General features: G+C 47.9%; 1 protein-coding gene across 1 annotated transcript; it reads left to right on the plus strand.

Moving 5' to 3' along the window:
• Positions 1-14,490: 14,490 nt before the first annotated feature.
• SATL1 (spermidine/spermine N1-acetyl transferase like 1) lies at positions 14,491-22,999 on the plus strand. Its single transcript, XM_066582090.1, has 7 exons — positions 14,491-14,535; positions 14,924-15,154; positions 17,181-17,232; positions 19,161-19,235; positions 19,320-19,421; positions 19,524-19,568; positions 22,715-22,999. Exons 1-7 carry the CDS (start codon positions 14,491-14,493, stop codon positions 22,894-22,896), a joined length of 732 nt encoding a protein of 243 aa, XP_066438187.1. The 3' UTR covers positions 22,897-22,999.
• The last annotated feature ends 1,969 nt before the right edge of the window (positions 23,000-24,968 follow it).

Raw genomic sequence — 24,968 nt, forward strand, 5'->3', positions numbered from 1 at the left:
GGACCCGTGCCTCTGCACAGCCCTGCGGCTTACCCCTCCGAGCGTCTCCTCTCTGCACTGTGTGCCGGCTGCCAACCAGCCGGCGCGTGCACTAAGAGAAGCCGGCCCGTCACCACTAACATTTCAGCAAGACCCGCACAGAAATAGAACATGCCGCGATTTGTTTTCCGCGTGTGTTTTCATGTGGACGAATCACAGCCGTCTGCCTAGGATTGCATTATCTAATGCAATCCTATGCAGGAGGGCACGGGCGGAAATTCTGTGGGAAATCATGCTGCGGAATTTCCGCCCGTGTGCAGGGGGCCGAAGTAAGTTACAATTTCAGTGTTGACCAGTGATACTAATAACATGGGGTGTATTTAAGTCACAATTAGAGACAAACACAATGTAGCTAATAACACACAGACAGTTGTATTATTTGTGTCTTTTTTATTGAGCACATTGAGTAACATCCACAATGCAGGGAGAAAAACGTAAGTGAACTTTTGTGTTAATGAATTGTCCAAGCACTAATTAGCAAAAGATGTTTCAGTTGGGATGAGATTGCAGTGGAGTTTCACAAGTGCTTTGCCCATTAAATAAAGGCAGCCAAAGCCTGGTTAGTGTCACATGTGTTCTTCTCAAGAAAAATTGGTTAGTGTGAATTGTGCCTTGATGTAAGCAATTTTCAAAAAACATGGTATAGATATGCATAAAGCTTGAAAAGTCTCCAAAAACTAAAGACCTGGATGTACATAAAAGTAAAACAATATAGGAAGAGAAGTGAAAGGCCAGGCAAAAATATTCAGCTAATGAATACATTTGAGAGCCTTGCTATAAGTGGAAAGAAAGAACTAAGACAGAAAAATTCAGAAAGAAAGTAGAGGAGCAAGAGACACCGATCACAAACTAAAATGTTTTTACACAAATGCACAGAGTATGGGAGACAAACAAGGAGAATTGGAGCTCCAAACACAAGAAGAGAAATATAATGTCATAGGCATCACAGAAACTTGGTGGGATGATACACATGATTGGAATACAAGGCTTGAAGTATATAACTTATTTAGAAGAAACAGACCTAATAAAGGTGAGGAGGTATTGTGTTGTATGTTAGGAAAGCATCATCTCCATAGAGATTCTGGCTTCAGAGCATGGCAGTTCTGTAGAAACTGTTTGGGTAAGAATACAAGGAGAGAACAACAGAAAGGACCCCATTGTAGGCATTTACTATAGGCTGCCTGCACAACACTGTAGGCTGGTCACTAAGGGGTAAATATGTATAGAGGAATCACTTTGTACACCAGCCGGCTACTGGAGTGAGATTGCCACAAATTTAGCGACTTTTGAAAAAGTTGTGTGTCATAAATGTCTCTAAAAACCTCACTTCGATCAAACCCCGCTCCCTTTTCCATTCACTGCGTTGGACGCTAAAACATAATTTTCAATATTATTGTTTAAAAGAATGTTTACAAAAACTCACAAACAAACATCTTATACTGATGAGCTAATAAACTCTTAGAATACTTCTCACTTATATAGTGGGTGATAAAGTCAGGAGCTAAGTATATGGTTGTGCTTGGTGTCACTATACCAAATATAATTGTTTTTTAATACATAACCACGCCCCTGAGGCTACGGGAAGAGTAAATCCGATCACTCCCTCAAAACATGAAGAGGAGGAAATAGTACTCTTGACAGTAAATTGGTCCTGGTCCAACGCGTTTCGCTCTACTAGAAGCTCTTCAGGTACCCCAATATACTTCAATATAATATGTATTGGTGACTTTCCAAAACCAATTGCATATCAGCAATACAATAACTGGTTAAGAAAAGCTCACATGCAGATTTAATGGTGAGGGTGGAATAGTGGATAATACACCATATATCAGGGATATCCTATTATCTTATTCTTGCTAAGGTAAATAATAGCAAGAATTATGTTGTGGAGTAAGTAGCGTGTCTTATTGTCACCCTCAATAATCTGCTGGGAGCCCTTCTCTTCACTACAGGGTTCCAATGACTTCTGCCCAGTGTTCTCTTGGATGCGACTTTAGATGCCTATATCTCTGGAAGCAATCACTGTCTGCAGCTCAGTTTCCGATTTTGATAGTGGAAACTGCTACACCCAATTGTTTCCCACCCTTCAATATCTAATACTGTCTTTCTTTCAAATTACTACTTTCTATTTGATTGTCTGATAATTCTAATTTCTTATTCCCTATAGTTGCCTCTTAATTGCAAATAACTCAAAAAAAAGGATGAAAATGGCAGAGCAGCAGACCAACAGCCTTTTCTAGACAAATTGAAGTGAGAGGCGGAGTAGCTGTTATTTTTTGACACATTCATATTAAATTTGTCTAAACTGATAAACACAAAAAAAGGCGTATCTTGCGGCGCAGGAGCAGTAATAAATGTGTCACATTGTGTTTGTCTGTAATTGTAACTTAGCTACAATCAGATAACATTTTATTAGTAATCATTGCAAAAATCCAGGGAATTACAAATGGTTCACTTACTTTTTCTTGCAAATGAATAACTTCTATTTAAGGTTTTGTTGCTGCTATATAGATATCAGACAACCCATGTTCATTCGTGGCATAATCAGGTCATTTCCTCAGAATTCACTGGCATGTTGGACATTGTTGATATCGGAGGTCACGTGCCAAGTTGACGGATAAATAGTAAATCTTGTTTTTCCCCAAAGCGTTTTGTGTGAGACCCCCTTTAAAGGATTTGTCTCATTCGACAGCTTCTTTCTATATGGACATCTTATTAAACTTGGATAAAGCGTCATTTGCATAAAACCAAAAACTTGTCTATAATCAAGAAATGGACAATATGCCCAATATCAACGACCACATAAGGGCTGTAATAATAATAATAATAATAATCTTTATTTGTATAGCGCCAACATATTCCGCAGCGCTTACATAGACAGGGGGAATACAGGAAGACAAAATACAAACATTACAGAACCACGGTTACATATAGTAATCAGTTGATGGAGACAATAGGCGTGAGGGTCCTGCTCTAATGAGCTTACATACTACAAGTAATGGGGTGATACAGAAGGTAAAGGAGCTGGAGATGTGCACAGTATGGCGAGGTGGAGAGTGAGGGATGCTATACACATAGACAATGGTCAGATATTTGGCTGTGTGACGGCAGAAACGTTATGACTGCAGGAGCGGTTTATTATGGCTAGCAGGAATTGCAGTCAGTAGGTCAGGGAGCATGTTATCAGGCGGAGTACAGAGGGGTTTGTTTAGGGAATGCGGTATGCCTCCCTGAAGAGGTGCGTTTTTAGAGCACGCCTGAAGTTCTGTGAGTCCTGGATTGCCCGGGTAGCCTTTGGTAGTGCGTTCCAGAGGACAGGTGCCGCTCTGGAGAAGTATTGGAGGAGGGAATGAGAAGTTCAAGCTAAAGGGGTGCTCAGTCTGGTTTCGTTAGCAGAGCGGAGAGCCCAGGCTGGGTGATGGATTGAGATGAGGGAAACAATATAGGGGGGCGCTGCACTGTGTAGGGCTTCGGGGATGAAGGTAGTGAGTTTAAATTGAATTCTGTATTTAACGGCCAGCCAGTGCAGTGACTGGCACAGGGCAGAGGCGTCCGAGTAGCGGCTGGACAGGAAGATGAGCCTGGCTGCCGCATTCAGGATGGATTGGAGAGGGTAGAGTCTGGAGAGGGGAGGCCGATCAGCAACGAGTTGCAATAATCGAGCTGAAAGTGGAGGAGGGAAACAGTAAGCGTTTTTAACGTGTCCACGGTGAGAAAAGAGCGGATTCTTGCGATGTTCTTGAGGTGCAGCTGACATGTTCGGGCAAGAGATTGGATGTAGGGGGTAAAGGAGAGATCAGAGTCGAATATGACCCCAAGGCAGCGGGCATATTGTCTAGGAGTTATGGTGATGCCACACACTGAGATACAGATGTCAGGATGAGGTCGGTTAGTGGAGGGTGGAAATACCAGTATGTCACGGGAAAAGGTTTCGTCAGCATACAGGTGGTATTGGAGGCCAAATCTCCTGATGGTTTATCCAATAGGGGCTGTGTAGATAGAGAAAAGAAGGGGCCGAGGACCGAGCCCTGGGGGACCCCAACAGCAAGGGGAAGAGGAGGGGAGGTAGAGCCAGCAAAGGAGACGCTGAAAGAGCGGTCAGTTAGGTAGGAGGAGAGAGCAGTGTCCTTTAGGCCGATGGAGTGAAGCATACTGAGGAGGAGTTTGTGGTCAACAGTGTCAAATGCTGTGGAAAGGTCGAGGAGGATCAGTAGGGAGTAATCGCCCCTCGATTTGGCTGTCAGTAGGTCATTAGATACCCTTGTAAGGGCAGTTTCTGTCGAGTGTTGAGGTCGGAAGCCAGACTTAGGGGGTCTATGAGAGAGTGCTCTGATAGATAGCTTACAAGGCAGGAGTAAACCAGGCGTTCTAGTAGTTTGGAGATGAAGGGGAGGTTTGAGATGGGTCGGTTGTTGGCAGCATCAGTTACGTCCAGAGTCAGCTTCTTTAGCAGTGGGGATATGATGGCATGTTTGAAAGAAGAGGGAAAGATGCCAGAGGTCAGAGAGAGGTTGAATATAGTGGTGAGATGGGAGATGACCACCGGGGAGAAGGAACGGAGGAGGTGTGAGGGGAAGGGTTCGCTAGCACAGGTGGTGGGGCAAGCAGAGAAGAGCAATTTGGAGACTTCTTCCTCTGTCGCAGGTCTGAGTACAGACAGTGAGCAGGAGCTAGATACAGTGCTGACAAGACTAGGGTCAGGGCTAGTCTGGGATTGGGAAGTTATTTCCTGACGGATATCATCAATTTTCTTTTTGAAGTAAGCAGCCAACTCTACAGCACTGAGATCCGTCACAGGGGTCTGCGGTTTAGGGCTGAGAAGGGAGTGAAAAGTATCAAAGAGACGTTTAGGGTTGTGCGATAGTGAGGAGACTAGAGAGGTGAAATAGACTTGTTTGGCATAGTGGAGGGCAAGGTTGTAGGTTCTGAACATGAATTTCTAGTGGAGGAAGTCTGTGGACGTTTGCAATTTCCTCCACAGCCGTTCAGCACTTCTAGAGCACCGCCAGATGAAGCGCGTTTGAGGCGTGAGCCAGGGTTGCCGCGTTCTACATTGAATGGCTCGGATCCTGGGGGGCACCGCTTCATCCAGGGCATGTTTGAGAGCAGTGCTGTAGTGAGCGGCAGCCAGGTTGGGGCAGGAGAGGAGAGAGATAGGGGACAGAGAGGACTGTAGGGATTCAGCAAAGTTCTGGGTGTGAATGGCCTTAAGGTTCCTGTAGGTACGGTATGTAGGTGGGTCTGGAGAGATGTTAGGGAGCGTGACTGAGAAAGAGAGGAGGTTATGGTCTGAGAGCGGGAGAGGGGAGTTAGTGAAGTTGGAAGCAGAGCAGAGACGGAGGAAGACCAGATCAAGAGTATTGCCATCCCTGTGAGTGGGAGGGGCTGTTAGTTGAGAGAGACCAAGGGAGGAGGTGAGCGAAAGAAGCTTAGAGGCAGATGGGGAGTTGGGGTCATTAGTGGGGATGTTAAAATCACCTAGGATGAGGGTTGGAATTTCGCAGGTGAGCAAGTGGGGGAGCCAGGCGGCAAAGTGGTCCAAAAACAGGCGAGGAGCACCTGGGGGACGGTAGATAACTGCTACTCGCATGGACAGCGGGCGAAAAAGCCGTAGCATATGTACTTCAAATGATGGAAAAGTGAGTGAGGGTACCGGGGGAGATGACCTGGTAGGTGCATTTCGGGGAGAGAAGAGCACCTACTCCTCCGCCACGCCTGTCATCTGGTCTCGGGGTATGGGAGAACCGCAGGCCATTGTAAGACAGTGCAGCAGGGGAGGCCGTGTCAGACTGCTGTATCCGCGTTTCTGTGAGAGCGAGCAGACAAAGATTTAGCAGTAAAAAAGTCGTGGATAGTGGGGAGTTTATTACATGCTGACTGGCAGTTCCAGAGCGCACATTTAAAGTAGTCAGGGGAGGGTATGCATGGGCTAGCAGTTGGGCTTGGGGATTTTATTAGTGAGTCAGGTAAACAGTCTAATCTCAACCAAACAACTTGATCTGGGGAAATTAACATTTGGCTCAGTTCTTGTATTTCGGGTCATCCCTAATGTTTTTCTTCCCGTCTGCTCGCCATGCTCTTGTCTCTGTAGACCTTGGATGATACTCGGCACGTTTATGGAACAGTCTATGCTATCAATAGTCGGAGTGTCCAGACTCTATGAAGTAACTCGGACCGCTCTCACACCATTTTATACTGATATGTTGCTTACAAAACCAAATTAGAACAAAAGAAAAAGTGAGTCTTACGTTTTCCGGCCACCGCCGCCACCAAGAAATACAGAAGAGCAGAAAACAGGCTCAGATTCCGGGAAATCATTGTATCTGAGTAGAAGACAAACTGCAGAAAGATATGAGACATCCTCTCCCAAGGGAGAACTTATAAGTAGTAAAAATTACTGATTAACTGTGGAAGAAAACATCACAGAAATCAATCTTTGCACTGCAATTGTGGATGAGAAATGCCAACTCAGCTCTTATCTCCATCTACAGTTAATAAATATAATCTACAATTACTAGTAGTGATCCTGAGATACATCCGTGTTATACTCCAGAGCTGCACTCCCTATTCTGCTGGTGGAGTCACAGTGTACATACATTACTTATTCTGTACTGATCCCGAGTTACATCCTGTATTATACTCCAGAGCTGCATTCACTATTCTGCAGGTAGAGTCACTGTGTACATACATTACTTATCCTGTACTGATCCTGAGTTACATCCTGTATTATACTCCAGAGCTGCACTCACTACTCTGCTGGTGGAGTCACTGTGTACATACATTACTTATCCTGTACTGATCCTGAGCTACATCCTGTATTATATACTCCAGAGCTGCACTCACTATTCTGCTGGTGGAGTCACTTTGTACATACATTACTTATCCTGTACTGATCCTGTATTATACTCCAGAGCCATACTCACTATTCTGCTGCTGGTGGAGTCACCGTGTACATACATTACTTATCCTGTACTGCTCCTGAGTAGAGATGAGCGAGCACCAAAATGCTCGGGTGCTCGTTACTCAGGACGAAATTATCGCGATGCTCGAGGGTTCGTTTCGAGTAACGAACCCCATTGAAGTCAATGGGCGACCCGAGCATTTTTGTATATCGCCGATGCTCGCTAAGGTTTTCATTTGTGAAAATCAGGGCAATTCAAGAAAGTGATGGGAACGACACAGCAACGGATAGGGCAGGCGAGGGGCTACATGTTGGGCTGCATCTCAAGTTCCCAGGTCCCACTATTAAGCCACAATAGCGGCAAGAGTGGGCCCCCCCCCCTCCCAACAACTTTTACTTCTGAAAAGCCCTCATTAGCATGGCATACCTTAGCTAAGCACCACACTACCTCCAACAAAGCACAATCACTGCCTGCATGACACTCCGCTGCCACTTCTCCTGGGTTACATGCTGCCCAACCCCCCCCCCCCACGACCCAGTGTCCACAGCGCACACCAAACTGTCCCTGCCCAGCCTTCAGCTGCCCTCATGCCACGCCACCATCATGTCTATTTATAAGTGCGTCTGCCAGAGGAAAAGCAGGCACACACTGCAGAGGGTTGGCACGGCTAGGCAGTGACCCTCTTTAAAAGGGGTGGGGCGATAGTCCACAATGCTGTACAGAAGCAATGAGAAATCCAATCCTGTGCCACCTCCATCTGGAGCTGCACACGTGGGCATAGCAATGGGGAACCTATGTGCCACACACTATTCATTCTGTCAAGGGGTCTGCATGCCCCAGTCAGACCACGGTTTTTTATAAATAGTCACAGGCAGGTACAACTCCGCAATGGGAATTCCGTGTGCACCCACAGCATGGGTGGCTCCCTGGAACCCACCGGCGGTACATAAACAAATCCCATTGCAGTGCCCAGCACAGCTGATGTAACGTCAGCTGTAATGCAGGTGGGCTAAAAATTAATTTGATTACACTGTAGGCGAGGGCCCCCAAAAATTGGTGTACCAACAGTACTAATGTACCTGAGAAAAATTGCCCATGCCCAACCAAGAGGGTAGGTGAAACCCATTAATCGCTTTGGTTAATGTGGCTTAATTGGTAACTAGGCCTGGAGGCAGCCCAGTTAAAATAAAAATTGGTTCAGGTGAAAGTTTCAACGCTTTAATGAGCATTGAAACGTATAAAATGGGCTTACAAAAATTATATGACTGAGCCTTGTGGGCCTAAGAAAAATTGCCCGTTCGGCGTGATTATGTGAGGTTTCAGGAGGAGGAGCAGGAGGAGGAATATTATACACAGATTGATGAAGCAAAAAGGTCCCCGTTTTTGATGGTGATAGAGGACGATGCTTCCATCCGCGGGTGCAGCCTACGTATTGCTTAGGTATCGCTGCTGTCCGCTGGTGGAGAAGAGAAGTCTGGGGAAATCCAGGCTTTGTTAATCTTGATGAGTGTAAGCCTGTCGGCACTGTCGGTTGACAGGCGGGTACGCTTATCTGTGATGATTCCCCCAGCCGCACTAAACACCCTCTCTGACAAGACGCTAGCCGCAGGACAAGCAAGCACCTCCAGGGCATACAGCGCGAGTTCAGGCCACGTGTCAAGCTTCGACACCCAGTAGTTGTAGGGGGCAGAGGCGTCACGGAGGACGGTCGTGCGATCGGCTACGTACTCCCTCACCATCCTTTTACAGTGCTCCCGCCGACTCAGCCTTGACTGGGGAGCGGTGACACAGTCTTGCTGGGGAGCCAGAAAGCTGTCAAGGGCCTTAGAGAGTGTTCCCCTGCCTGTGCTGTACATGCTGCCTGATCTCCGCGCCTCCCCTGCTACCTGGCCCTCGGAACTGCGCCTTCGGCCACTAGCGCTGTCGGATGGGAATTTTACCATCAGTTTGTCCGCCAGGGTCCTGTGGTATAGCATCACTCTCGAACCCTTTTCCTCTTCGGGTATGAGAGTGCAAAGGTTCTCCTTATACCGTGGGTCAAGCAGTGTGTACACCCAGTAATCCGTAGTGGCCAGAATGCGTGTAACGCAAGGGTCACGAGAAAGGCATCCTAACATGAAGTCAGCCATGTGTGCCAGGGTACCTGTACGCAACACATGGCTGTCCTCACTAGGAAGATCACTTTCAGGATCCTCCTCCTCCTCCTCAGGCCATACACGCTGAAAGGATGACAGGCAAGGAGCATGTGTACCCTCAGTAGTGGGCCAAGCTGTCTCTTCCCCTTCCTCCTCATCCTCCTCATGCTCCTCCTCCTCAACGCGCTGAGATATAGACAGGAGGGTGCTCTGACTATCCAGCAACATACTGTCTTCCCCCGGCTCTGTTTCCGAGTGCAAAGCGTCTGCCTTTATGCATTGCAGGGAACTTCTCAAGAGGCATAGCAGAGGAATGGTGACGCTAATGATTGCAGCATCGCCGCTCACCATCTGGGTAGACTCCACAAAGTTTCTAAGGACCTGGCAGATGTCAGCCAACCAGGCCCACTCTTCTGTAAAGAATTGAGGAGGCTGACTCCTACTGCGCCGCCCATGTTGGAGTTGGTATTCCACTATAGCTCTACGCTGCTCATAGAGCCTGACCAACATGTGGAGCGTAGAGTTCCACCGTGTGGGCACGTCGCACAGCAGTCGGTGCACTGGCAGATTAAACCAATGTTGCAGGGTGCGCAGGGTGGCAGCGTCCGTGTGGGACTTGCGGAAATGTGCGCAGATCCGGCGCACTTTTCCGAGCAGGTCTGACAAGCGTGGGTAGCTTTTCAGAAAGCGCTGAACCACCAAATTAAAGACGTGGGCCAGGCATGGCACGTGCGTGAGGCTGCCGAGCTGCAGAGCCGCCACCAGGTTACGGCCGTTGTCACACACGACCATGCCCGGTTGGAGGCTCAGCGGCGCAAGCCAGCGGTCGGTCTGCTCTGTCAGACCCTGCAGCAGTTCGTGGGCCGTGTGCCTCTTCTCTCCTAAGCTGAGTAGTTTCAGCACGGCCTGCTGACGCTTGCCCACCGCTGTGCTGCCACGCTGCGCGACACCGACTGCTGGCGACGTGCTGCTGCTGCTGACATATCTTGATTGTGAGACAGAGGTTGCGTTGGAGGAGGAGGAGGGTGGTTTAGTGGAGGAAGCATACACCGCCACAGATACCAGCACCGAGCTGGGGCCCGCAATTCTGGGGGTGGGTAGGACGTGAGCGGTCCCAGGCTCTGACTCTGTCCCAGCCTCCACTAAATTCACCCAATGTGCCGTCAGGGAGATATAGTGGCCCTGCCCGCCTGTGCTTGTCCACGTGTCCGTTGTTAAGTGGACCTTGGCAGTAACCGCGTTGGTGAGGGCGTGTACAATGTTGCGGGAGACGTGGTCGTGCAGGGCTGGGACAGCACATCGGGAAAAGTAGTGGCGACTGGGAACTGAGTAGCGCGGGGCCGCCGCCGCCATCATAGTTTTGAAAGACTCCGTTTCCACAACCCTATACGGCAGCATCTCCAGGCTGATAAATTTGGCTATGTGCACGTTTAACGCTTGAGCGTGCGGGTGCATGGCGGCGTACTTGCGCTTGCGCTCAAACACTTGCGCTAGCGACGGCTGGGCGGTGCGCTGACAGACATTGGTGGATGGGGCCGAGGACAGCGGAGGTGAGGGTGTGGGTGCAGGCCAGGAGACGGTAGTGCCTGTGCCCTGAGAGGGGGGTTGGATCTCAGTGGCAGGTTGGGGCACAGGGGGAGAGGCAGCGGTGCAAACCGGAGGCGGTGAACGGCCTTCGTCCCACCTTGTAGGGTGCTTGGCCATCATATGTCTGCGCATGCTGGTGGTGGTGAGGCTGGTGGTGGTGGCTCCCCGGCTGATCTTGGCGCGACAAAGGTTGCACACCACTGTTCGTCGGTCGTCTGCACTCTCAGTGAAAAACTGCCAGACCTTTGAGCACCTCGGCCTCTGCAGGGTGGCATGGCACGAGGGGGCGCTTTGGGAAATAGTTGGTGGATTATTCGTTCTGGCCCTGCCTCTACCCCTGGACACCGCACTGCCTCTTGCAACCTGCCCTGCTGCTGCCCTTGCCTCCCCCTCTGAAGACCTGTCCTCAGTAGGCGTAGCAAACCAGGTGGGGTCAGTCACCTCATTGTCCTGCTGCTCTTCCTCCGAATCCTCTGTGCGCTCCTCCCTCGGACTTACTGCCCTTACTACTACCTCACTGATAGACAACTGTGTCTCATCGTCATCGTCCTCCTCACCCACTGAAAGGTCTTGAGACAGTTGCCGGAAGTCCCCAGCCTCATCCCCCGGACCCCGGGAACTTTCCAATGGTTGGGCATCAGTCACGATAAACTCCTCTGGTGGGAGAGGAACCACTGCTGCCCAATCTGAGCAGGGGCCCGAGAACAGTTCCTGGGAGTCTGCCCGCTCCTCAGAATGTGTCATTGTAATGGAGTGAGGAGGCTGGGAGGAAGGAGGAGCAGCAGCCAGAGGATTCTGAGTTGCAGCAGTGGACGGCGCAGAACTGTGGGTGGACGATAGATTGCTGGATGCACTTTCTGCCATCCACGACAGGACCTGCTCACACTGCTCATTTTCTAATAAAGGTCTACCGCGTGGACCCATTAATTGTGCGATGAATGTGGGGACGCCAGAAACGTGCCTCTCTACTAATCCCGCAGCAGTCGGCTGCGATACACCTGGATCAGGAGCTCGGCCTGTGCCCACACCCTGACTTGGGCCTCCGCATCCTCGGCCGCTTCCACGTCCTCTAGGCCTACCCCTACCCCTCAGCATGCTGTATTACCAGTAATGCAGAAACAGAACGCTGTAATTAAATGTGCCGCTTATTGGCCTGTGGTTGGAGGCTGACTTCGCTTACGGAACGCCAGGAAATAATTTTGCGCAAGCCTGCTGTAACACTTAGCTGGCTGCGTATGAATTTGGAGAACTACTACACCCAGCAGAGACCCAGAACACTGAGGACAGTCACAGGCAGCCCAAATACATTTTTTTCCCCAAATGTTTTTGCAAAGGCCCACTGCCTATATTCAATCAATATGTCTTCTGTCCCTACCTCACAATATATGTCTTCTGTCCCTGCCTAACCACCACTTCTGGCCCTGGAGTATTACTGCAGGGCGCAATGCTCTGCACGGCCGATATACCAAAAAAAAAAAAATGTGCAACACTGCAAAAAGCAGCCTCCACAGTACTGCACACGGTTAGATGTGGCCCTAAGAAGGACCGTTGGGGTTCTTGAAGCCTAAAATACTCCTAACACTCTCCCTATAGCAGCTCCACCAAGACAGCACTTTCCCTAAAGTATGTCAGAACGCATCTGTGGCGAGCCGCGGGAGAGGCCGATTTTTATACTCGGGTGACACCTGATCTCGCCAGCCACTCACTGCAGGGGGTGGTATAGGGCTTGAACGTCGCAGGGGGAAGTTGTAATGCCTTCCCTGTCTTTCTATTGGCCAGAAAAGCGCGCTAACGTCTCAGAGATGAAAGTGAAAGTAACCCGAACATCGCGTGGTACTCGTCACGAGTAACGAGCATCTCGAACACGCTAATACTCGAACGAGTATCAAGCTCGGACGAGTACGTTCGCTCATCTCTACTCCTGAGTCACATCCTATATTATACTCCAGAGCAGCACTCACTATTCTGCTGGTGGAGTCACTGTGTACATACATTACTTATCCTGTACTGATCCTCAGTTACATCCTGTATTATACTCCAGAGTTGCACTCATTATTCTGCTGGTGGAGTCACTGTGTACATACATTACTTATCCTGAACTGATCCTGAGTTACATCCTGTATTATACTCCAGAGCTGCACTCACTATTCTGCTGCTGGAGTCACTGTGTACATACATTACTTATCCTGTACTGATCCTGAGATACATCAGTATTATACTCCAGAGCTGCACTCCCTATTCTGCTGGTGGAGTCACTTTGTACATACATTACTTATCCCGTACTGACCCTGAGTTACATCCTGTATTATACTCCAGAGCTGCACTCACTATTCTGCTGGTGGAGACACTGTGTACATACATTACTTATCCTGTACTGCTCCTGAGTTACATCCTGTTAGGGCTGGTAGGGGCAGATGGACAGGGGACCCCTACGCCAGCCCTCTCCCGTGTCCCTACATACTTGCCTCCCTGGGCTAAGCCCCAGGACGACAACTGGGCGATGGTCCCTGCACTGCACTAGTGACGGGGACCCACAGGAGGAGGGACAGGGATACAGACCGGTGAGCACAGCGTAGCTGACAGGAAGCACAAATAAGCAAACCAGAGTAGTCGATAAACAGGCCGGGTCAAACCAAAAGACACGTGCGGAGTACAGGAGGGCAAAACAGAAGCAGAGTCAAAGGAAAAGCAGAAGTAAAACACACTAAGGTCAGGTCAGATATTGCGGGCAATATTGTAGTCAGACAAGTCAAACCAAACACTGGCACCAGTGTCTGGGCCAGCCAGGTCTATATACAGAACTCCCCGCCCAGAGGGGCGGGGGCAGTCACATGACACCTGGGGGATCATAAAGCCGCCTCCTGACGATAGCGCGCACCAGCCCAAACGCCACGCAGCCGGCCAGCGGACAGACGCGCCTGCACACGACGCGGGACGCGCTGGTGGCCGCCGCGACCAACCACCAGAGTGGGGGAACCCCAGACAGAACTGCCAGATCGGGCCCCCACAGCACCCGGACGAGCATCCCGCACCAACCGGACCCTGGCACCCCAGTGGTAACCCCATATCTAACATATCGACTCTGTCTTTGTAAATGTGGTGATATCATCAGGTATTTGTGCTCCATGTGATCCTCGATAAGAAAAGCTTCCTCCTTCCAAAGAAACATCTTCATATCTAGAAGGACTTTGTCCTGACCGCACTTACTGAACCTTGGACACTTAATATTATTCCCCTCCCTACTTCCTGCTTGTTGTAAGTACACTGATATTCATATGTGACATCTCTGACATCAACCACCACTTATTACGAGTGGTTGCGGCCGTGGACACCAAAGTTCATGGATCCCTGATCTTCCAATAGAATACATTATGTTTCTGCTGTACTACGCTTTTGCATGTTTCTTGCTTGAGAAGGATCTGTAGGTAAAATTTAAAGGACACGGCCGGTCTTCTGTAAATAAAGTTTAAATACCCTATCCGGGACTAACATTTGATGACCTTCCTCAGGATTAGACAGAAATAATAAATCTGCGAAAAATCTCCAATAACTCTTCTACACTGATGTGCCGAAAGTGATGGGACACAAACTAATATCATGTAGGACTCCTCTAGGCCTCGATTCTAAAAGTGGACGGGAGACGTCTATAGGAATGTTGAGCCGTCTGAATATCCACCCCCAGCTCCGGGGCATCTGTAGGTGTAGGATCTCTCCACCACATCCCATAAATGGTATATTGGGCTCATGTCAGGGGAAGGTGCAGGACGCAGCATTCATAGGAACTCTCCAGAATGCTCCTGCAACCAATTCTGAACAACTTCTGCCCGATGGCACGGTGCATTATCCTGCTGGAATATCCCATCATTGTGGGGGTACATGAAATCCATGACGGGCTGCAAATGGTCACCAAGCAATGAAATGTAGTGGGCATCAGTCAATGACGTGTGGACTACTGGACCCACCCCATACCATGAGAACCCCATGCCAGTATGGAGCCGCCATCAGCCTGCACAGTGCCTTGTTGACAACTGGGGTCCGTGGCTTCATGGGGTCTGCACGACACACCAACCCTACCATCAGCACGAAACAATTGGTCATGTGATTCATCGGTGCACGATGCAAGTTACCAGTCCTCTAGGGTCCAGTTAGTAACCCGATGAGCCCAGGTGTCACATGGCTTCCATTGTGACTTGTTGGTGATGTCACAATGAGGACCTCAGGCTCCGGTTACTTAGGTCTAAGATGTGAAGTGTCAACAAGAACAAGACCTTGGCGACAACATCTGGACGACGGCGCAACATCAAGAGCCGCAAGGTGGAGAACCACAGCATCCCGGAGCCATGCAGTCCACAGCCAAGTTCTAGTGAAGCCCATTCTCAGAGCAACGAGGTAGAGGACGTTGGCACCAGGCATAATGGCGCAGGGAAGGCCGCCTTTATTATTCGAAAGGCCAAACCAAACGACTGTCCAGAGATCCTGCAGATGATCAAAGTAAGATAGTGAAGAAACAATGGTATTATCGACGCTCAGGAAATTTTATTGCTTCAGTGATGGAAGGGGAAGACCACCTTAAAGGGGACACACTACTAATCTCATAGACTTACATGGAGATATGAAAGGTTATACATGTGTTTGAGCAGTAATGAGCTTTAAATGGATTTTAACACCAAAGACTCTATCCACAAGACAGGGAATAAATGTCTGATTGCTGGGGCTCCAACCTTCTGGGACCCTGAGCAATCTTGAAGCCGACGTCCCCAAATGCCCAATGTGAATGGATTGGTGGTGAGCATGACCTCCTTTCACTTCTATAGGTCCGGTAGAGAGGGATTGATGCACGCAGCCAATCGATTCACCCACCAGAAATCAGACATTTATCCCCTTTTTTCCCCTGGCCCGTGGATAGAGATGTTTTTGGCACTAAAACCCCATTCCTGAAGACCCAATACCCAGCTGCACCTTGTACACCATTCACGTCAACAAGATCTACCGGAGAAACTGCGTTCAAGCGCTCAGCAATTTTCAGCGGTCCAATTCACTTGAATTGCCGGGGGGGGGGGGGGGGGGAGGGGAGGGGGATTTCTCTGGACCAGTGGGATCCCCACAATAGGGAAGTTATCGCTTTTCCTGGTGATCGGGGATAACTTGACAGTAAGGCTCTACTCTTTAAAAAAAGAACCTGTAAAAAAACCCACAGCACCAAAAACCCAGTTATTGACCAAGGTATTGTGCTGTTAGGGGACGTGACAGGAAGGCGGGGATATATTTTTTTATAGCAGTCACACACCCACCTGCAATAGCCATGATCAGTGGTGATGCTGATCGTATCTATTAACCCTCTAAATGCCAATGTAAATACTAACTGCGGCATTTAAATGCCCCGATCATTGTTTGGATGTCCTGAATGGCCCGCAGCGATGAGATCACAGGTTGCCGTTCGGCTACCATGCAGCTGGGGACCTTCTGAAGACCCCCCAATACTACCATAAATAAATACAAGGCATTATAAATTGCATTATACTATATGAATGATCAAGCGACTGTAAGTTTAAGTCCCCTGTGGGGTCTAAAAAAATGTAAACATTAGTTTATAAACGTTTTATTGATTATTAGAAAAAATAAAAGGTAATAAAAAATTTATAAAGTTTAAAAACCTATTTCTCATAATATTAATAAATAAAGGCATATTTGGTATCGCAGCATCAGTCTGATCTATCAAAGTAACGCATTATTTATCCTGAATAGTGAAAAAAATACACCATGCCAGAATTGCACTTTTTTAGTCCCCCCGTCTCCGAAAAAAAATTGTAATAAAAAGCGATCACAAAGTCACATGGACTCCAGAATGGTACTCATAGAATCTACTGGATGTTCCGCAAAAAATGAGCCCCCACAACTATGTCAATGGAAAAATAAAACAGAATAATTGAGAGGGCAAATTCTGCTTGCAAGTCGGTGCAAACAAAACTGCAGCAAGAAGATTTTGATGCGATGTTTGGAGCAGAAGTCGCAGCAGAACCTTCCGTTGTGTGAACTTACCCCAAGTGTTCTTCAGTAGCCCCTCCCCCCCCCTGCTGACACAATGACACGATCGAGCAGATCACAGATCGGTGCGCTCATCTCCTGCAATACCTGGTGCTGCCACGAGCGTTCCGGTGTGACATCAGGTAGTTGCGCTTGCTATGTGTGGCAGTTTCTGTATGTCTCAGGGCTTCTTCACATAGCCATATGCGCAACTACGCTCGCCGCTATGGAGCATAGTTGCGCATGAACAAGGTAAAAAATCATTTTTTTTTTTTAAATCTCTCAAACTCGGGAAAAAAAACATGAAGATCGGTCCTGCTTTATCTTTTCTCGGGCGTAGTATTAACGCACGAGAATCCCGATGGTGGTTTTATTCTGTCCCGTTATGCGTCCGTGATTTTCATAACGAGACTAGAACATGCCCATCTCTTTAAGCCCTTTAATGGCGACATGTCAGATATGAAGAATCACTAACGGTCTTCTTATTGTATAGCAACTCGCAGATTGTCAGAAGATGCCGAACGCCGTGGAATTAACAGAGACAGGTGAGACAATGGCGCTACTAACGACTCATATAGAGGGGGGCAAGGTATCGTGGCTCATCTGACGGTGGGGTCTTAGGGGCTTCAGGACTGTGCCTTGTACCCTGTGTAGTCTTTCTGGGGCTTTATATATACTGCAGTGGCACATGTGCTGTGTGATGCGTCGGTTGCGCACATTTACATGCACTACTCTCGTGCACGACTGACATGAAGATGAGTCTTTATGCCTCTTAGCATCGCTGGGAGAGAAGAATCGTCCATGTAAATAGATCCATTGCAAACAATTGGTCTATTGTTGTGCGGGTTTCATGCATCTTGCAACGCACAAAACTCACGTGAGAAGATCAGCCATGTAAATACGCCCTCAACCAGCAACCATTTCACCAAACACTCAGCTGTGATCGCAGGTCAGGATGCGTTTTAAGCTTCTGAATGAAAGCAAAAATTTTCTTTTTCACTGGCAGCAAGCGGAGATCTTGAAAATGGTAAGGACGTGAAATGTAAGGGGGCAGAGGAGCTTGCTCACTCCTCCGCTGCAGGTATGAGTGAAGCAGTGTTGTTCTAATGGGCCCCCCACCTCCTCTATGACAGGGGCAGTGTGGCACCATCCCTGAAGAACGGTTGCAGTAGAGGAGATTGCTGGCCCCTAGTGATGTGGTTAGTACGTCACTGAGTGAGGAGGGGGGGCTTGATAGAAGCGGGGAGTGGGCGCCACATTAGGGTCAGAGTGGGGCAAGTGTTGCATCCCTTGTTGGGGTCGCAGATGGAGCTCACTGCAGGTGTCAAACAGGAGGACCCAAGACAAAAGGGCGGAGAATGAAGGGGGATCCGGGAAAAAAAGGGGCCAAGAAAGGGCTTCTACAGGAGGGGAAGTGAACAGGGCGACTGAGCTGGAGAGGTCCAGCGACCAAGTGCAGCCTCCGGAGTGAAGATGTACAGAAGCCTGGACAGTAAAATTGGGTGCAAAAGCTGTTTCACATTCATCTGTCCACTATTTATGTACTGAGCTTGGTTCTGGGGTTATATTTATGAACTGAGGTTCGCTCTGGTGCTGTATTGTTATTATAAGCTTGGTTTTGCTGCTGAATGTGATATAAGCTTAGTTCTGCTCTGTATTTATGTTATGAGCTTAGTTCTGGGGCTTTATTTCTGTTATCAGCTTGGTTCTGATGCTGCATTTATTTTATGAGTTTGGTTATAGTGCTGTATTAATAAACCGAGCTTAGTCCTGGTGCCATATTTATATTATGAGTTTGCCTCTGGTGCTGTATATATCTTACAACTTGGTTCTGGTGCTATATTTATGCAGTAAGCTTGGTTCTTTTATAATATCTATGTACTGAAGTTGGTTTGTGGTGTATTTATGTTTTGAGCTCGGTGCTGGGGCTGTATTTATGCACTGAGCTTGGTTGTAGTGCTGTATTTATATTATGAAGTTGTTTTATCACTGTACTTTTGTACTGAGCGTGGCTCTGGTGCTGTATTGATGTACTGAGCTTGGTTCTGGTACAGTATTTAGTCACTGAGCTGTTCTGGTGTGGGTATGCTGTATTCTGCACAGGCAATATACAGTGAGACTGCCTATCAGTGCAACAAACATATAGCTCTGTTTTTCTTGTGATAGCAGGGTGCCAAAATAAATTTCTGCACAGAGTGCCATCTAACTGAAGGTCGGCTCTGGTTACAGAGACACAGAAAGTTACAGAACTTTTTAATTATACAGTTATAGAACTTAATTTACAAAAAAACTGACCATATGCCCTATTAGAGCTTTTGCAGTGTTAAGGTGCCCCCCGCCGGGGCATCAGCTCACTGCCAGCTTCAATATGAAGAGGGACGGTTATAACTATGGCACACTGTAACAGTTCCAGGCTGTGTTCAGGAACCTCACTCGTGTTACATTGTGGTTTTTCCTTTGTTTCATTTCTCAGATTTACTAGAAGACGGCTTTGGAGCCCGTCCCTATTACCACTGCCTGATAGCGGAACTGCAGGGCACCACAGAGGGCACTGGTGAGTGGCATCTTATGGGCAACGGATATGTGCCTAGGAAACATGATCCGTATGTAATTCATAGATCTCTCCTTCTAGGCAGCGCCAAAGTCGGATTTGCCATGTATTATTTCACATACGACCCCTGGACTGGGAGGTCACTTCATCTAGAGGAATTCTTCGTCATGGAGCCGTATCGGGGTGAGAACCGTTACAACATTTACATGCAGAACATTTCTCCTCTGTTCCATGTAGGCTAATGATATGACGCGGTGTCTCTGTCACATTTCTGCTTCTAAATAGGTTTGGGAATTGGATCAGAAATACTACAGAAGATAAGTCAGGTGGGTTCACTTATTTATGCGCAGTCTAATATTGCTATGGTCTAACTATAAGGGGTTAATTTCTCTTTATTCAGGGTGCAAATTGAGTGTAAATCAAACCCCAACAACACAGTTCAGAGTTCCATGGCCCCTGCCGTGACCAGTAGGTCCTAGCCCACTAGGTGGCCAGCTCACTCGCACTGCTGTCTAGCAAAGGGCTAACACTCCCTAAGAATGGCAATGGATTCCTAGGGGGGTGCTCCCAACTCCCGTTCCTCTGTTTGCCCAGCAGGTCAGGTTTTCAGGATTTCCTCAATATTGTACAGAAGATGTCGTTGTCCGCGCTTCATTTATGGCCGCAGGTAGGAAATCCTCGAGCCATAACCTGTTGTGCGGACTGGTGGACCGGGGTTGGAAAACCTCATCAAAAGGCCACAGATCGTATGAAAGTTCCGCAAAACTGCAGCATTTTGATGCAATTTTGCAGTAATTGAGATAAAAACTACAATTTGAGTGCAACATATGAATAAAATGTTTTTCAAATAAATTAACCCTGTTGTGGCCAGATGCATACTGACTAGAGATGAGCGAGCACTCAAATGCTCGGGTCCGCGTTATTCGAGTCGAGCTTTGCGTAAAATTCGAGAGCTCTACTCGAGTAACGAACCCAATTGATTACAATGGGAGACTCTCTCTCCCTCTCCCCTGCCAAAAAATTTGCCATTGACGCGCGCTGTGTCACAGCGAGGAGGAGCCAAAAACTGGGGCCGGGTCGAACACGGCTTGATGCTCGCTCGAGTAACGAACACCATCAAGTACGCTAATACTCGAACGAGCATCAAGCTCGGCAGAGTATGTTCGCTCAACTCTAGTGAGCAGTGCTGGCCGGCCAGAGCACCATGGTGCAAACTGCAGTCACAGTCAAAAGTTTTGAGACTGACACAAATTTTGTTTCTCACAAAGTTTGCTGCTTCAGTGTTTTTAGCTGTCAGTTGTTGCTATGGTTACTGATGTACAATTAGAAGCATTTCTTAAAGGGGTTGTCTCGAGGCAAAAGTGAATTTTTTTTTTTTGCCCAGTCCCCCTTCTAAAGCAAACATTACTATGCACAAGTGTAAATGGCTTTTAACGATGGTTTCTACTCACCGTTCTAGCAACTTATAAAACTTCTTCCAAAGATGGCCACCGGTCCTTTCCCAGGGATGCACCGTGGGCTCTGTGCGGTCCATTGCCGATTCCAGCCTCCTGCTTGGCTGGAATCGGCACACGCGACGGGGCGGAGCTACGCGATGATGCGTAGAAGGGGCAGAGCCAGAACGCCGCTCGTGCCCGGACCGACCAGAAGGGAGAAGACCCTTCTGCGCAAGCGCGTCTAATCGGGCGATTAGACGCTGAAATTAGACGGATCCATGGCGACGGGGACGCCAGCAACGGAGTGGGTAAGTGAATAACTTCTGTATGGCTCATATTTAATGCACGATGTATATTACAAAGTGCATTAATATGGCCATACAGAAGTGTATAACCCCACTTGCTGCCGCGAGACAACCCCTTATTTACACTTTTACTGACAAATACATGAAATTTAAGCTAAGACTCCATATTTACAATGTTGAGCCTTATGTTCCAAGACTTCTACAAGTCACTCTGACAGGCTGAATATCATCTTCTGGGCCAAATGCTGACTGATGACGACCCGTTCCTCCTAATCAGTGCTTGGAGTTTATCACAATTTCTGTGTTTTTCTTTGTCCGCCCGCTTCTTGAGGATTGACCACAAGTTCTCAATGAGATGAGATCTGGGGAGTTCCCTGGCTGTCACATGAATGGTCTCCAGGATGCCTTACTGCTGGACTCTGGGTAGCTCACCTTTTCTGCTCTGGACAATCCTTCTTCCATACGTCCAAAACAGAATGGTTTTCTTGGAGAGAAGTGGCTTCTTTGCTGCCATTTGACACCATCCGCCTCCAGAAGCTTTCACCTCACTGTGTCTGAAGATGCTCTGACTCCTGCCCGCTGTCACTCCTGGGGGGCTGATTGTCATCCAAAGGGGTGGGCTCACTTACAGCCTAAGGCCACTGCCAAGAATAAAGAATGGGATCTAAACATCCTCCAAGAGCAACTTTCCCAACTGTCCAGGAACACTCTGGTGATGAATAATACTTTTTCCAGCATATTGGCGCCCCATGTCACAAAGCCTAAGTGATAAAGTGGCTTAGTGACAAAACATGGAGATTTTTGGTCTATGGCCAGAAAATGTCCCTGATCTCAATACTATTGAGAACTTACGGTTAATCCTCAAGAAGCGGGCGGACAAAGAAAAATCACCAAAATCGTGATGAACCCCAGGCACTGATTAGGAGGAACGGCCTGTTATCCGTTAGGATTTGGGCCAGAAGATGATATCCAGCCTGTTAGAGCGAAGCGCAGAAGTCATGAAAAATAAGGGTCAACACTGTAAATATTGAGTCTTTGCCTAAACTTAATGTATTTGTCAGTAAAAGTGTGAAAACATATAAAGTGCTTATAATTGTACATCAGTAACCATAGAAACATCTGACTAAAAGACCTAAAAACACTGAAGCAGGAAATTGTGATTGGCAGCGGCCCGGGCTGCAGCCCCCACCGATCTGCTGATTGAAGGGGCTGTGCCGCTACTGTGAGCGATGCGGCCTTATCAATATTTACATGTCAGTACTCAGAATGTCATTCTTACATTTTAGTGGCCGTTCCGAGTGCTGCAAGCTTGTCCTGTTCACTAATGCCTGGATTAGCCCCGGGGTTGTCCATGACAGGTTTTACTTGTCATCCAGCGATTCCAACAGTGGCTTGTCCCAAAGTCTGCGGCAGAGGGTCTACCTCTGGCGGCCCCATTGAAGTGAGTGGAGTGCAGGCCAGCCACGGTCATACTTACTGAATGACAGGTAAACCCTGTTGTAAGACATCCCCATCACAGCAACACATCCCAGGATGCAAATCACTAGAGCAAGCTTCATGCAGATATTGGAAAAGCGGGAAATGATGGGAGATTTGATCTCAGAAGCTCCACAATAGGGAGCGCTGCTCTGGAGTATAAAAACAGGAGGGCTCTATAATGGTAACCAGAGGCAGCGATATGTATGGCCCGTATAAAGTAACTTTCCCACTCTCCTCTTCCTTCATCTCTAGGAAGCCATAGCACATCGCTGCAGCTCCATGTACTTCTTGGTCTTGTCCTGGAACATGGCCGCCATAGAATACTACAAGAAGAGGGGCGCTGCCAACCTGTCAGAGGAGGATGGCTGGCACCTGTTCAGATTCTCTCAGGATGACCTGAAGTGGATGGCAGAGGGACCTGGAGCCTCGAACCAGTGACATACGGACGCCTCCGCTTCATTACAGGAACCAGTGACATACGGACGCCTCCGCTTCATTACCAGACACTTCCCATTCAGCCACTAAAAACCGCAGCTTCACACCTAACACCATGTACGTGGGATAGCGCCTGTTACTCCACCGCCATCTTGTGACTTTACAAATAGCACTAATGTTACAGTAATAAACATCTCTTACTGTGATCGGTCCTTGGCTCGGATTCTTGGATACAGAGATCATTTCTATACTTAGTTTTAAGTCTCAGTATTTTCTTCTTAAGGTCAACTTTCTGCACAGACTCATATTGTTACAGCAGTCAGCGCTCTAGTCTACTGCAACATGAACATAACAACATTCTGGATGCCTGCAGCCACCACTAGGGGGAGCTCAATACATACAGATTTATTATCAAGTTCAATGTGAACTGCATAAATCTGCTCTGCTTGCTGCCCCTAGTGGCCACATTGTGCTGCAGAAGTTCATGGATTTAAAGGGGTTTTCTGGGAATAAACTATTGAAGACCTAGCCTCAGAATAGGACAGCGATATCAGATTGGTGGGGGGGCTGTTGTTCGGGATCCCTGTCAATCAACTGATAGAAGAGGACATGTTGCTTCTTCCCAGATGAGGGACGTCACGTTCATCGACCACAGGGTCTGAGAGCAGCTCAGTACCATTCAAGGAAATAGGATTGAGCTGCTATATCAGGCTTAATTGCTATACAATGTACTGGGATGCAGTGAAGAGGCCGCGGCGCTCACTTCAGACAGCTGAGGAGGTTATTACAATGCGGAATGAAACAAGTGTAAAGCAAGTTATTACCGTAAGAGAAATACCTAATGACAGCCACATTTTAGGCTGTTTAAGATCACATGGTGTAAACATACGGTGTATGCGGGCCTGGGCTCGAAATCATAGTACATGGCACGGGTTAACAAGATGATAAGAGTAAAAAAACATAGCAAAGACGACCAAATGGGCATGAGAAATTTTTGTTACATAATATGTCTCTTGGGGAAATATGTAACAAATGTGTACTCTGATCGGCCCCTTCATTAGACCCCCATCTAGTAGCTCATTGGACCTTTGGCCTTCAGAACCGCATAGATTCCACTAGATGATGTAATTGTTCTGCAGGAATATCGGCCCCTGCGGACAGGAAGCTTCTTGTAGTTCCTGCAGATTAGATGGAGGTGCTGACATGTTCTGTCCAGCTGACAGGAAGGGGTCAGCAATTCATGCTGCTTGCGCCAAATTTTGACCTCCCATCAGCACGAGGCAACAGAAATCTGGATCCATCTGACCAGGAGATGTTTCTCCGCTGCTCAGTGATACACTTTTTGTGCTCTTTTGCCTGCTAGAGTTTCACCTTTCTGACAACGGCGCTGGAACTGGTCGGCTGCTGTTATAGTCCTTATGTGCTAAGGAACGGCGCGTTGTGCATTCACATGTTGGAGCACCAGCGTTGTATTCAGCTGCTTCTGCCTGTGGGTCAGGAGAATTCCTGACATCCTCCTCTCACCCCTTTCAGTGATTAGTTGTTTCCATCCACAGGATCCCTTTTCGCTGGAAGTTTTTTTTCTCAGTCATGCCATTCCCAGTATACTCTCCACACCATTACATGAGAAAACCCCACATGGGTGGCAGTGAGGCCCTGGCTAGTCTAACACCGATGATCGGGGCTCGTTGGGAGTCCCTCTGATCGCTGGATTTTCCCATCTAATGTGGATTCACCCTGAAACTGATCCACGGAAAACTTGTCACGTGATTTTATGCTGCACTCCGGGGACACGGGGAGTTTCCATACAGGGAAGTGTCAATCGTGAGATAACTGGGGTCTAATAAAAGGGCTAGACCATGTAAGTTAAGAGTTCTTAATTATATATATGAATATGACACAAGACACATGAAAAGAAGAAACACAAGAACTCATTATCCCAGCTGCCCTGTGCACCTGACATATGTATATTATTTATCTTAATGAGCAAAACTAAATAGTAAACCCATTCTAATACTTTAGTCAATCTACAAATTGAACGATTACATTTGTTTTAAACTTTTTGTACACTTTAC

Source organism: Eleutherodactylus coqui, chromosome 10, assembly GCF_035609145.1.
Source record: "Eleutherodactylus coqui strain aEleCoq1 chromosome 10, aEleCoq1.hap1, whole genome shotgun sequence".
In the NCBI taxonomy this organism is placed as follows: Eukaryota; Metazoa; Chordata; class Amphibia; order Anura; family Eleutherodactylidae; genus Eleutherodactylus; species Eleutherodactylus coqui.